The sequence below is a fragment of the Crotalus tigris genome, unplaced genomic scaffold (assembly GCF_016545835.1).
Source record: "Crotalus tigris isolate CLP2741 ecotype Arizona unplaced genomic scaffold, ASM1654583v1 scf7180000020806.364445, whole genome shotgun sequence".
Taxonomy (NCBI): Eukaryota; Metazoa; Chordata; class Lepidosauria; order Squamata; family Viperidae; genus Crotalus; species Crotalus tigris.
The window spans coordinates 188,009-201,270 of NW_024098193.1; the positions used below are offsets into that span (position 1 = coordinate 188,009).

At 42.5% G+C, this 13,262-nt stretch overlaps 1 protein-coding gene across 1 annotated transcript in view; it reads left to right on the plus strand.

Annotated features, from left to right (window-relative positions):
- LOC120319542 (tubulin-specific chaperone cofactor E-like protein) overlaps positions 1–13,262 on the plus strand; it is a 75,949-nt gene that overhangs the window by 26,277 nt on the left and 36,410 nt on the right. The window contains exons 9-11 of the mRNA XM_039368489.1: positions 1,771–1,835; positions 5,267–5,400; positions 5,997–6,284. Of these exons, the coding sequence (XP_039224423.1) occupies positions 1,771–1,835; positions 5,267–5,400; positions 5,997–6,284 (487 nt within the window). The remainder of the gene's footprint in view (positions 1–1,770; positions 1,836–5,266; positions 5,401–5,996; positions 6,285–13,262) is intronic.

Genomic DNA, 13,262 nt, shown 5'->3' on the forward strand with positions numbered 1-13,262 from the left:
GCAGCTTATCTCTTCAGGCATGTACACACACACACACACACACACACACACAGGTTTTATGCAACATGACTGAAGAGTCTTTAAAGACTCAGCCAAGGTAAGAGACAGTGGTGCATTGCAGGTGAAAAGGTGATTGTGTGCAAATGCAGAGCGTCAGATAGACATAAAAAGATAGTTTTGGGCACTGACATTAATTTGATTCCCCTCTTTTTGCCAGCCTTCCTGGACAAATATATGATAGAAATGTGCAGCTGCAACCAGGTCCTTCAGTGACAAAGATGATTACGTGTCTGTGTAGATTCTCAATCATTCAGTCATAGTTGTCCCAAAGGTCCTTTTCCAAAAGGCAACTGGACTTGCTTGGGTTTTGTTTTTTTTCTTTGAAAACATTTTGCTTATCCAAGAAGCTTCTTCAGTTCTTCACAACCGAAGAAGTGAAATTTTTTCAAGGAAAAAGAAAAGCCAAGACAGTCCAATTGCCTTTTGGAAAAGCACCTTTGGGCTAAAGATGCTTACTTTCACATTAATGATGCCACCATTATTCAGAACGAAATCCCATTTCGTTCAGAGGTCTTTGGGGCAGTATAAACATATTGGGTACAGATTCACAGTGGTTATAGAGGTTGCTAGCAAGATAACATGTTGAGTTGTGTATCAGTAATGTGTTTGTGTGTGTGTGTGTTCTGATTTTCAAATCAGTTGGGTAGAAGCAGAACTTGATCTGGGAATTCTGTCGAAAAGCAAACATTTTTATTACTGTATATAACCACAATCCCACACTTCTCCTAGTTCAGATTTGGAATACAAATCGGCTTCCACAATAAAATGTTAGCTCTATTTATGCTTTACTCCCTCCAAAAAATTAAGTAGAATCTTTTACGGGCTCTACAGTTCTTTAGTTCTGCATTAGAACACACATTTTGTCTCTACGGTACTGTAACTTTTAGATGGGGAAGGTTGGCAAATAGTGATGAAATGGTGTGTAATTTATCTTACAGTCTCTTTATGTACTCAATAATGCATGAGAACTTCCACTGCCCCCCCAATAATTAAAACATCACCTTGGATGTTTGTATTATTTATGTAATTTTGCTTTTAGCTCCTCTTCCCTTGCCTCTTCCCTTACCTAACCCACATCTCTAACAAATTCTTTGTGAGATGGGTATGCTTATGGAACAGAAGATTAGCTTCTGCATCCTTGTTTATATTTTTGAATTCCCAGTCAAGAAATGTTAAGTATTCTTCAGCTGGTTTTCCAGGGGGGAGAAGAGAGAATTAGTTTAATCGAGGTTTAAAGTCTCTGCAATGAGAGCACTCCATGCTCAATAATTGGCTCTCATTTTAGTATACAATGAAAAGCTAATCAGCCAAAAGCTTTGTACAGGAGAGATCATGAGAAACTGTTTGGGGTTATTAAAGGGTTGAATGTTTCCTCTGAGTGATGTTCCCATTAAATCCTATTTACTGCTGACCTTGGAAACGCTTATATCCTAACCCATGGTTAGATTGCACTTTTCATGTGAACCCCTCATATAAAACAAGCAATTTACCTCTCCTTCCTCCTTCCAGTTAACAAGGATGTTGACAGCTCCTGGCTAATTGTGAAGGTCTAAGATCTGCAAATTTCTAGACTCATCAGTCAATTTGGACGTTCCTTGATTGACATTTCTTTAATGAAGAATTGATGAACAGATCCCTGTGAATCGTTATTGGTTACACTTTTCTGGGTTTTTTTGTTTGTTTGTTTGTTTTGGTTTCTTCCCTTCCTAGGATGAGTCGTCCATCATTCTTTAGAAGCTGGGTGGCCTTTACTTTCCTACTTCTACAACAGCAAGGTTAGTATTTCAGGTTTTCAACATGGGATGCTGATGTGCTCTCTGTTCATTCTGAAAATCTACTACATGGAAGACTTTAGGCAAGTTACCTGACAAGCAAGGAAGGTGTCCATCAGGAATTATTTCCTTACCACAGTGTTTCCCAAACTTGACAATTTTAAGGCATGTGGACTTCAACTCCCAGAATTCCACAGCCGGCATTGCTGGCTGTGGAATTCTGGGAGTTGAAGTCCTCATGCCTTAAAATTGTCAAGTTTGGGAAACACTGCCTTACCACACATCCTCGGCTTTGTACGATTCTACCCAAAATATCTTCTTCAGACGTGTCTAAGGTTGTTTCATTGTGGTGTGACTTTACCCCTGCTAGAAATACATGTGAATGAGACCACCCAGTTAGCACTGTGGGTTCTCCAGCCCAACCAGGATGGGAAGGTGATGAATGGGGAATGTGACAAGGATGGGAAGATGATGAATAGGGAATGTGACAGATCCCATCTTCGTGGTTCTGGAATTGGTGCACATCCTAGAAAGGCATTGTTCCGTATGTGGGACCCAATTCCCACACTGTTGTGGAAATTCTGCTCCTGGCAAAAATGTAAAATTAAATTCAAAGCAATCGTTTGTAATCATGCAGGTGGATTCTGGTGAGGCTTTTTACCTGTATAGCACCTGTAACAGGTCAGAGAAGCCAAGATTTGTTGGTTTCAGCTTAAAAATAAAGGTATGAATTCAGGTATTTTTGCCTTAAAACGTATCCCTTCCCCATTTCTTATACATTAAAAGCAAAACCTTTTCATAATAACGGATTATGTCACTCTGTCCCCATGGAGACTCTGAGCCTTTTTTAAAAAAGTTTTTAATCAGCAAGACTGTCCTCCCCCCCCCATATTTTCCTTTATTTTAATTTTGTTTCATTTGGCAATTTAATGAGATTTTAAATTTAAACTGTATTCCACTCCAGTTGCTTATGATATATCTGGCTCGGCTGACGTGTTTCCTTGCTTGATCTTTTTGATTGCATATTGGCTCTCTTGTAAGCAACTGTGCAGAACTTTGTAGGTCAAAAAGGCTAGATGTTGAGTAAAGTTCCCTTTTATAAAAAAAAACAAAACAAAAAACCTCAATTTTCTCACGATTCTGCAGAGCAGTTTAAGGGGACCTGCCTGACAAAATTGCTTCTCCAAGTGGTTGCTAATCCCAATTCTGATTTTTTTTATAAGACTCCATCTTACCACATCATACATTTCCACTTTTCTTTTGTGTATGTTTTGGTAAGGTGGGAGGGAAGGGGCAAAATGGGCACATGGTTTTTCATAATAGAAAGTCCATGTAAACCATTTGTAAGGGGTCTAATGCAGCTTTTTAAAAGGGATGCAACTCCAACTACAGTCTTTATTTTTCCTTCAGTTCAATCATGTCAAATTCTCAGAGAGTGCCTGGACAGGTCTCTGCCATTTTCTTGGCAAGGTTTTTTCAGAAGTGCTTTCTCCTTGCTTCCTTTCTAGGGCTGACAGAGAGCGATTGGCCCAAAATCACCCAGCCAGCTCATGTCTAAGGCAGGACTAGAACTCACCATCTCTTGGTTTCTAGACCAGTACCTTTGCCCCCACCACCACCACCCCCAGTCCACAACTTACAATAAGTATTAAAAAACAGACCTAATGCCATACCTAGAAGGGGTGAAGGAACCTTAAAAAATAATCCTACGTTTAATACCTGTGAGTTGAGATGTTACTGCAGCTATCTTAGTAGCAGTGAAATGCTTTTTTGTTGTTCGTTGTCTGGCAAAATAATCCCTGCTATAACTTGCTAACACGGTCCACATCCATATGCAAGACAGATGCGCCATCTGCCAGCTTCTCCAATTTTTATGACACCCTCATGGGAGGTTTAAGCGAGGGCATTTTGAACAATTCTTTGGAAGCAGACAGACTCACTGAGGCCTTGCTTTGGGGTAGAACCCTCTGCAGCTTCTGCCGTTTGCCGAAGAAAAGAAACATCCGTGTTCTGCTGTAAGCTTGCAAAACCTCAGCAGTAGAGAAGTGCTGATGATGAAGGAGCAGAAGGAATGAACGTTTTGTGCCCCATGGAAGGCATTCAAGTGGTGACCACAAATTAAGAAGACCATCACAGCGACATTGTAAATCAGCATGAACTGTCATGTCTGCGTAGCAAGGGCGGGGATGTGATGTATGACTGAGCTTGGGAAACATTTTCAGCACATGGGGGTGAAAGGGGACAATCTTGGGATGACTAGTGATAGTGGGGCAGCATCATAGGATAGGGAACCAAATGCCTTTCTGTTGTGGAAAAACCACAATACTTACATCAGAAGACAAGACCACGAAGGGTTGGAGAAAACAGGCTTTATTTGTGCACAATGGTTCAGAGCATTCACATGACAGATTCTGAACCCTGAGTTACTCCCAGGGTGTCATTTTTATACAGCTTGCCGCCCACGCTTAACCTAACAGATGATTTCTTATCTACCTTTAACACACTAAAAGAGAGAATTTCATATCTTAAGACAACACACATAGGAAAAAGGGAAGTTTATCCAATGTGCAGAAAACCACACTCCCCTACATGTGTAATATCTTACACCATTTGTGACTTTCAGTTGGCACTTCTTGTAAAATGGTTTCTACATAGCATGAACACATCTTTATGATTTTAGGTTACATTACACAGCCAAGCTTAATATTATCTATTACCTAAAACAGCATCCAGCATTCCTATTAAGATATATTTCTATAAACTTTTCCCTGGCCACCTCATTTCCATTTTCAGAATCCAAAATCATTCAGTTAACAGATAATCCTTACAACAGTTTCTATTGTCACCATTCAAAGTTGCAACGGCCCTGAAAAAAGTAACTTATGACCGTTGCAACATCCCCGTGGTCCCGTGATCAAAATTCAGATGCTTGGCGACTGGTTCACGTTTATGACCGTTGCCGTGTCCCAAGGTCAGGTGATCCCCTTTTGCGACCTTTTGACAAGCAAAGTCCATGGAGAAGCCAGATTCACTTAACAACCGTTACTAACTCAACAGTTGTAAGAGGCCTTTTAGGCAATCTTCTGCTGCTCACCTGACTTTTGCAAGCCCTCAGCCTCCTTCAACACCCATTCCACCAGTCTCCATGAGATGGAAAGTGTAGATATTCCACTGGCCCACTGAAAGACCAGCAACACAAGTCCCCTCTTCACCCTCCAATGTGTCCAGTTGATTACTAGAGTATTATTAGCTAACTAAGACCAAAATAAAATTATACATAAATAAATAGAGGTGAGCCTGGACTGCACTTTTTGCAAACATCTGCCAGGGTGAAAAAAATATGGAGCAAGCTTGGGGGAAGGAACAAGGAGTACGGCATGGAGTGTGGTTGGCACTACAACAATTATTTCTCTCTGTGTGTTTCTTCGTTGCAGCCCAGACTATGGGCATCTTATACCCTTTTTGGCCCAATGACACCAAAACCCCCAAAGTGGACGATGGCAGCTCTCCAGAAATCAAGCTCTCCGTCCCCTTCATTTTCTTTGGCGTGCCGTACAGGACCATTTTTGTAAGTAAAGCACCACTTGGTAAAGCCAAAGGCGTTTTTCCCTGCCATTAACATCTGCATTTTAAACACCGCTCTCCGCCAGCCTTTCTCGGAGAAGAGGGAGATTAATTGTGTACTCCCTGCCAAGTTCCTGCACGTTATGAACGAGAGGCTCTATTAATGAAAATCATAGGTGCGCTTAGCAGGCGAGTGTGCAAGGGGCAAGATTATAAAAGCCCAGCAACATCCTTGCGCAGCTGATTAAACACTCAAATGATGTGCAGGCTTTGGCATGTTAAACATTATGCTGCTGGCATGAAAACCAGCATATGTCAAGAAATTACAGAAATATATATATTGCTGCTTACGTTGCTGCTTAAAATGAGACCGTTATTTTTCCGAGGCGGGATTCAGAGGAAGGGACCAAACTGTTTCATGCACACAGATACACAGATACAAACACACACACACACACACACACACACACACACACACACACACAGAATAAATTGCAACTTCGGAATTTGGTTTCTAAGCAGACATTTGTCCAGGCATCATTTTGAGCTGATATTTTTGCTTCCTGCTAACCTATATCACACCTTCATCCTGCCTTGCAGGTCAACAACAACGGAGTGGTTTCCTTCAATGTGCTGGTCAGCCAGTTCACCCCAGAATCGTTCCCTCTAGCCGACGGGAGAGCTTTCATCGCCCCTTTTTGGGCAGATGTCCACAATGGCATCCGGGGAGAAATCTACTATCGGGAGACCACTGACCCGGTGCTGCTCAAGAAAGTCTCGAAAGATATCAGGAAATATTTCAAGAACCTTCCCTCCTTCACCGCCGTGTCGGTTTTTATCGCTACGTGGGATGAAGTTACCTTCTACGGAGGCAGTAGCACAACCCCGGTAAGATCCCCGTCTGGGTTCCTCTGGTCTAAGACACCCAACCTCCAAATCTGTAGAAGGAGAGCTACGTCAACCTGCTGTGCCCCAAACCCAGAGAGAGTCTGGTAGCTTCCCACAAAAACAAAATGTCATTGAAAGGCATTTCCAAACTTAGCAATTTCAGAATTCTGAGAGTTGACGTCCACCCATCTTAAAAGTTGACCAGTTTGAAAAGCACTAGCCTAAAATAGCCTTTTAGTAAAATTGTTGATTGGAAAAAAGTGCTACCAGTCTCCCGAGTTTTTAATCTCCAGAAATTTTTCCTGGTGGACGAGCTTTGTTTACTCAGGGTGCACGTGTAGAATTGGGAAGTTTTCCTCAACCTACCACATGGAAAGCATCTCAGTGTAGCAATTAATGCAAACTCTATACCTAAATGAGGGGTGGGACACTCTGCATTACCATAGAATAATCTCTGCTCAGGATGCACTCCAGGTAGGTATGGATGAGGTCCATGTAGGGGTGGCTACTCTTTTCATATGCTCCACCTTCCTACCATTCAAATGAAAACCAACCAGCATCCCTTGTAATTCTCAATTCCTAATTCACCAAGCCCAGTGACTAAGGAAATGGTCCATCACAGTGATGTGCTAGACTGGACCTAGTTGAAATGGGGCGGGGGGATTGTTGGTAGCTTATTGCAGTTTGCACAATCCAGTCCTTGTCTTTGTTGCATGCTGTGTAAAATAAGACACTACTGGCACATGGTGTTAAACCAGACGGTGAGGCCAATTTATTTAGCAGAAGTTGTGGGTGCTCCAACATTGGAGGTTTTTAAGAAGAGGTTGGACAACCATTTGTCTGAAAAGGTAGAGAATTTCTTGCCTGAGCAGGGGGTTGGACTAGAAGACCTCCAATAACCTCCTGTTATTCTCTTAGCTATGCATCTCATAAAACCTGGCAATTGTGCTAACCCATTTTATTTATCAAAGTTAAATGATGGTGAACAATTCATGCTTTAGATTTAGCATGTTGTATTATTCTCCCCAGCCGCCAAACCCTGTTTGTGTCTTCATTTGGTTGGGGCAATCTGTGCAAAAGCAGCTTCTTTTAAACTATGTTTTCCAGAGTAGGGCATAGGATGGGTCTATTCTTTGGAGCCGTGGTGAATGAATGGTGAATGATCTCAGCCGATCCATAGAGGACAGTAAATAAAACAGAGACATCATCCTGACAGAGCTATAAAAGATTTTGGGGGGAAATGGGGGTAGTCGTGGTGGTGGGATGAATCAACCTCCCTGCACCACATTGAATAAATCCTGGGCTGCCATCCCTCTCTTTCAAATCTTGCAATGTAGGATGAGAAAACTGAAGTCTGTTTTTTTTTTCCAAATGAAAAATATGTATGCATTTTGCGGACTTCATTTAATCATTACCTAAGTTACATTACACGTAACCTATGTAATAATGAAGAATTACATTGGGAGCATCGTTAAGTATCGTTGGCATGTTTAAACAATTAGTTCTCAGAAATGTGCAGAGATTTAGCACTGTAATGTCCAGCCCTCATCTATGTTTGCTAGGTCAGGGGTCCCCAACCCCTGGTCTGTGGACCGGTAGCGGGCCACGGCATGCCAGCAACCGGTCCGCACAAACAAGCAAAGCCCCATCGTGGGATGCAGGCAGCACACAAAACTACACACTCTACGATCCGTGGAAAAACCTCTCTCCATGGAACCGGTCCCTGGTGCCCAAAAGGTTGGTGACCTCTGTGCTAGATATATGGGAACCTCCAGAATGATAGATTCAGAGAGACGTATTGTGTAGGAGTGGTTGCACAGTAGAAATATTGAAAATTTTGTTTAGTGCCCTGTTTTGAAGGAGAGCAGCTAAGCCTTTCCTAGACCAGGGGTCTGCAAGCTTGACAACTTTAAGACTTGTGGACTTCAGCTCCCAGAATTCCTCAAGAATTCCTGAGGAATTCTGGGAGCTGAAGTCCACAAGTCTTAAAGTTGTCAAGCTTGCAGACCCCTGTCCTAGACTATTACTGCGAACTGGGATTTCCTGAAAGGCAGTTTTTTCCTGGGTTTTGCAATGAGTTTTCAAGCTAAGCATCTTTTATGGGGAAATCCATGCAAGCTGTGTCTGCAAGGGGGATGTGTGTACAATATTCTTATTATTCTGTACTGGTACTCCTCGGGACCAGAATTTCCGTTGCTAAGCAAGGTGGATGTTCAGTGAGTTGTGCCCGATTTGACAATCTTTTTTTTTTTTTGCCATGTTTGTTTAAGTGAAATACTTAATCGACTTACAAAAGTTTGTTTAGTGACCATTCAAAGTTACGGTGACACTGGAAAAAAAGGGACTTATGGCCATTTTTGCACACTTACAACTGTTGCGGCATCCCCAGGGTCACGTGATCCAAATTCAGACACAACTGGGTGTGGGTTTTGTGACAATCGCAGGGTCCCCTGGGGTCACGTGATCCCCTTTGTTGACTTTCTGACATGCAAAGTCAATGGGGAAATCCAGATTCACTTCACAGCCACATTCCTAACTTCACAATTGCAGTGATTCACTTAACAACTGTGGCAAGAAAGGTCATAAAGTGGGGCAAAGTTCACTTAACTGTCTCACTTAGCAACAAGTGAGGGGGGCTCAATTGTGGTGGTAAGTTGAGGACGATTGATACTGCGGTTGCTAAGTAAATCAGGCTATAATTCAGTAAATCCATCTTCCCTTATTGACTTTGCTTGGCCAAAGCCGTGTGGGAAGATCCCAAATGATGATGACTTGACCCCGGGATGCTGCAACTGTCCTAAATTCATGCCAGGTGCCACACATCCAATTTTGATCATGTGACTGTGGAAATGCTGCAATTGTTGTCAATGCAAAGACCAGTCATGGATCAATTTTTTCATTGAAATGGTCGCTAAACAAAAATCGAGGACTATCTGTAGGGTTTTTTTTTAAAAAAAGGATAGAACAGTGATGGCGAACCTTTTAGACACCGAGTACTCAAAAACCATCCCCCCCCCGCTTTGCCCTCCGCCCCACTCGCCCGCAGGGCCACCTACCACTTCCACAGCCCGCTGTAGGTCGCCCAGGTGGCCCTACAGCGCCATGGTGGCCACGCCCTCCACCGGCACCCCACAGCATCATCTGCGCGCGATGGAGTGCGAGGGTGGAGTCTTGTCCCTGTTGCCCAGCTGTCAGGTCCTTGGCTGCGCTGCTCCATGTGGGCCATGCCCGGGGGCGACTCTCTTCCGGGGGGCTGCTGGTGAGGAGGGGGCCGCGGGGGGAGGTGGGGCTGGGGCGACAGCGCACATGCCCACAGAGAGGGCTCTGTGTGCCGCCTCTGGCAAGCGTGCTATAGGTTTACCACCACTGGGATAGAACATCCTAATGTCAAGAGGACTCTTATGAAGCCACCTGGGATATCCCCATAGAAGTTTTACTTATAATTACGTAGACTCTGTATATATACTTCTCTTCTGTCACATTCTCATCAGACGCTAAATAAATATTAATAACAGGACCATGACTGAGCCAACAGGAAATAAACACATATTTGCAAAAGCCCGGTCTTCCATCCCCATCAACGTGCCTCTTTCTGAGTTCCCTTTGCTGTAAAAACCTTGTTTTATGCCCCAAATTCAAAGATGGAGCTGGAAGCAAAACAGCATCAGACGCAGTTCGGCTGGGGTTTGTGTGTGTGTGTGTGTGTGTTTGTGTGTGAGCCAGTTCCGTTTTTATCTGGCCCTGCTTGTCTCTGAAATGAAAGCGGAGGAAGACAAAAACCTGCCAGGGTTAGCTTCAAAGAGAAGACGCGTTGCATTTTTATAGGATTATCATTGTATTGCTCTCTCATCTGTTTTCTGGGTGAGAATGAGTTATTTTCCAGGGGTGATGGAAGACAGCTGCCTGTATAATAAATGCCCAGTTCAGAAGGAGCAGCAGGATTATTTTAATATCCCAATTTGAGGCCCAGCCAAAAGAGCTGGTGAGCAGTAGCCTCCCACTGCAGAGAGGCAATGGATGAATGTCTTCTTTGCCAGGCAGCTGCAATCTTCCTTGATGGAGCAGAAGTTCCAGGTCCAATTGGATTCAGCCCAGAACGTACATCTTGGTTTGTTCAACACATGTACAATTAAAGTCTTCAACGGGGTGGTTTCTCCTGAATCTCTCGGTAGTTTCCCATCTCCCTTGGCCTAGAAGACCTCCTAACTCATTCATTTTGTTGTCTTCTGAAGAAGCTACCAAATCTTTGGTCTTTTTCATACCGGCTGAGCGTTTGGCCAAGAGGATGCTTGAGGCTTAGCCGCTGCTGTTGAGGGCCAAGGGTGGCCCTCATCCCAAAGAGGAGGCTGAATTTTCCTGGCTAGACTGATGGAGAGTTGGGTGCCATATCATACAGAGCATCTGCATAGCTTCCCATTGAAGCTTCAGTGCCTTGGGATGTGTGTGTGTGTGGGGGGGGGGAACAACAGCCCTTGAAATTTCAAAAAAACAAAAAACAAAACCCAACCCAGCAGTTGAAAAATTATAAGCAGGAAATGTGATAGAATTCATTCTTGCCCTGAAAGGCCTAACAAACTAGTCCTCGACTTACAATCTGAACTGAGCCCAAATTTTCTGTTGCTAAGTGAGACATCTGTTAAGTGAGTTTTGCCCCATTTTATGCCCTTTTTTGCCTAGGGTTGCTAAGCGAATCACTGCAGTTGTTACATTAGTAACCTGGTTGCTAAGCAAATCAGGCTTCCCCCCGTGGACTTCGCTTGTTAGAAGATCGCAAAAGGGGAACACGTGACCCCCCGGGACATGGCGACCGTCATGAGTCAGTTGTCAAGCATTCAAATTTTTACCACATAATCATGGGAATGCTGACATGGCTGTAAATGTGAAAAACGGTCGTAAGTCACTCTTTTCAATGATGACGTAACTTTGAACGGTCACTAAGCGAACTGTTGTAAGCCGAGGACTTGCCTGTATTTCATCCTGAATCAGAACAAAGGGCCCTGATTCAGCTCCACAGTTTATCTCAAGCAAACATGCTCTTCTACACTTTGTAACCAGAGATTACACTCTGTGGAATCTCATGCAGCAAACCTTAACTAAAGCTGAACCTTAACTACACATTGATGGGTTTTTTAAAAGATCCAATGAGTTTCGAAAGACCTTAAGTAAAACATAAGCAGAAAATCAATTCTCTTCGGCTGAAATTTCCTAGGGAAAGTGCAGGATCTTCTTTCCTCTTTTCCTCTCAATGGACAGATTGACCGGGTTGGAAAACCTAAGTCACATATGGAAAACTCTTTAGGATCTGTTTTTTTTGTTTTTGTTTTTTTTTAAAAAAGCAGACATAATAATTTCTTACTTCGCCTCCCTTAAATATAAATGAGAGAGAATGGCTTCGGGAGTTATGATGCGTAGCTGCTACAGCAACCTGATTTTAATTGCTCCAAATGGTCTAATAATGCTATTAAATTCAGGGCAAGTAAAGCAGTTGGTCAGTAAGTGAGGTGGGGGAACCAAGCTGTTGCACCAGGTGACTTTAATGAGATTTTTATATAAGCTCTTGTCATGCAGAGGCTGTAACAGAAAGCTACCTTCACCAAAATGGCTCTGGACTTGTTGCAGACCATATGCAATGTCCAGATTATGTAGGAATTGAAATCACCTTTATTTAATTCTCCGAAGTTGAGTTGTCTCAACTCTGATTGTACATCTGACTTGGAGTGGGTGCTGTTTGAAATATCATCTGTCAGACTATTTTAGGGTTCCTTGGTTCTTATTTTGAACTTTCATGAGGAGACTTTAAAATAACTTTACAGACTTTGATTTGTTCTTCTGATCATTCTGAGGCTCAGCCAGACATCCTAAGGAAGCAAGACCAGACTGGGAGGTTTTGAGCTGCCTTCTTAGAGCACAGTGTGATCCCATCTTTAGCATACTAATAATGAAAGCTAAGCACACCATCAAGGGTTTTATTTGCATCCACAGTACAATCACAGTTATCTAATGCCATTGCTTTAATTATTGAAGAAATGTTCATTATTGATGGTTTTCTTTCTGTAGGACAAACGCAAGGGAAGGAAGCACAGCAGAAATGGGGAGAGGGGCTGTTTGTCCTTTGATTTATGGGGATGCAATGGAAAGTGGAACCGAATATGTTTCCCTCGGCTCAAATTTTCCTATTTCGATTTAGTACAGGGATCAGCACAATTTGTTGCTTGGAAATAGCAAGAAACACTTTCTAGAAAAGCAGGTCAGAACCACAGAGATGGTCAAAGCCCACTCAGTTCAACAGTTTTATTGTACCACGTCACTGTGCATTTGTACATGTGGATAAACTGTCACAAATTAATTAGGACATCAATGAATATCAAATCTTCTGGAACAAACTGTTGATGGGTATATTCAATCTGGTGCTTTTGCTGCTTGTAGATGGATTGTTTTCAATACAAAATCCCATGGACTATCCTACAAATTAGGATGGCATTACTGCACCATCTTCAGAGAGGAAAATAACCAAATAAGATAATGCTTGGGTAGATAAATGTGGAAGGTCAAGCAAACTTTTATTCATGCTTTTTCATTTCTTACTCTAACACTGCCACCTATAGGATGAGCGAGGGACATTAAATGGTGAAGCTTTCATTCAGGTGATCCTTCCAGACCAATTGATGACATCAAGCACAAAGGCTACCATCACTGAATAATAGGAGCTTCTTTAATAAGTTCATACTAGATAATAAAAGCTCTTTGACAGACATATCATCTATTATATATGTGTTACTTGTAATTTGATCTGCTTTTGGATATTTTTATTACTTTGTTTTTCTTTCTTCTGGACTAAAACCGTATTTCAGTAGAAGATAGGTGGATAGCTAAGAGCTACAGATCTTACTCATTGGTGGGATTCAACATTATTTCCCTAATATATTTTTCCTTTCTCGTTATAAAATACACTTAGGTTTATTTTTAAAGGAATTAATG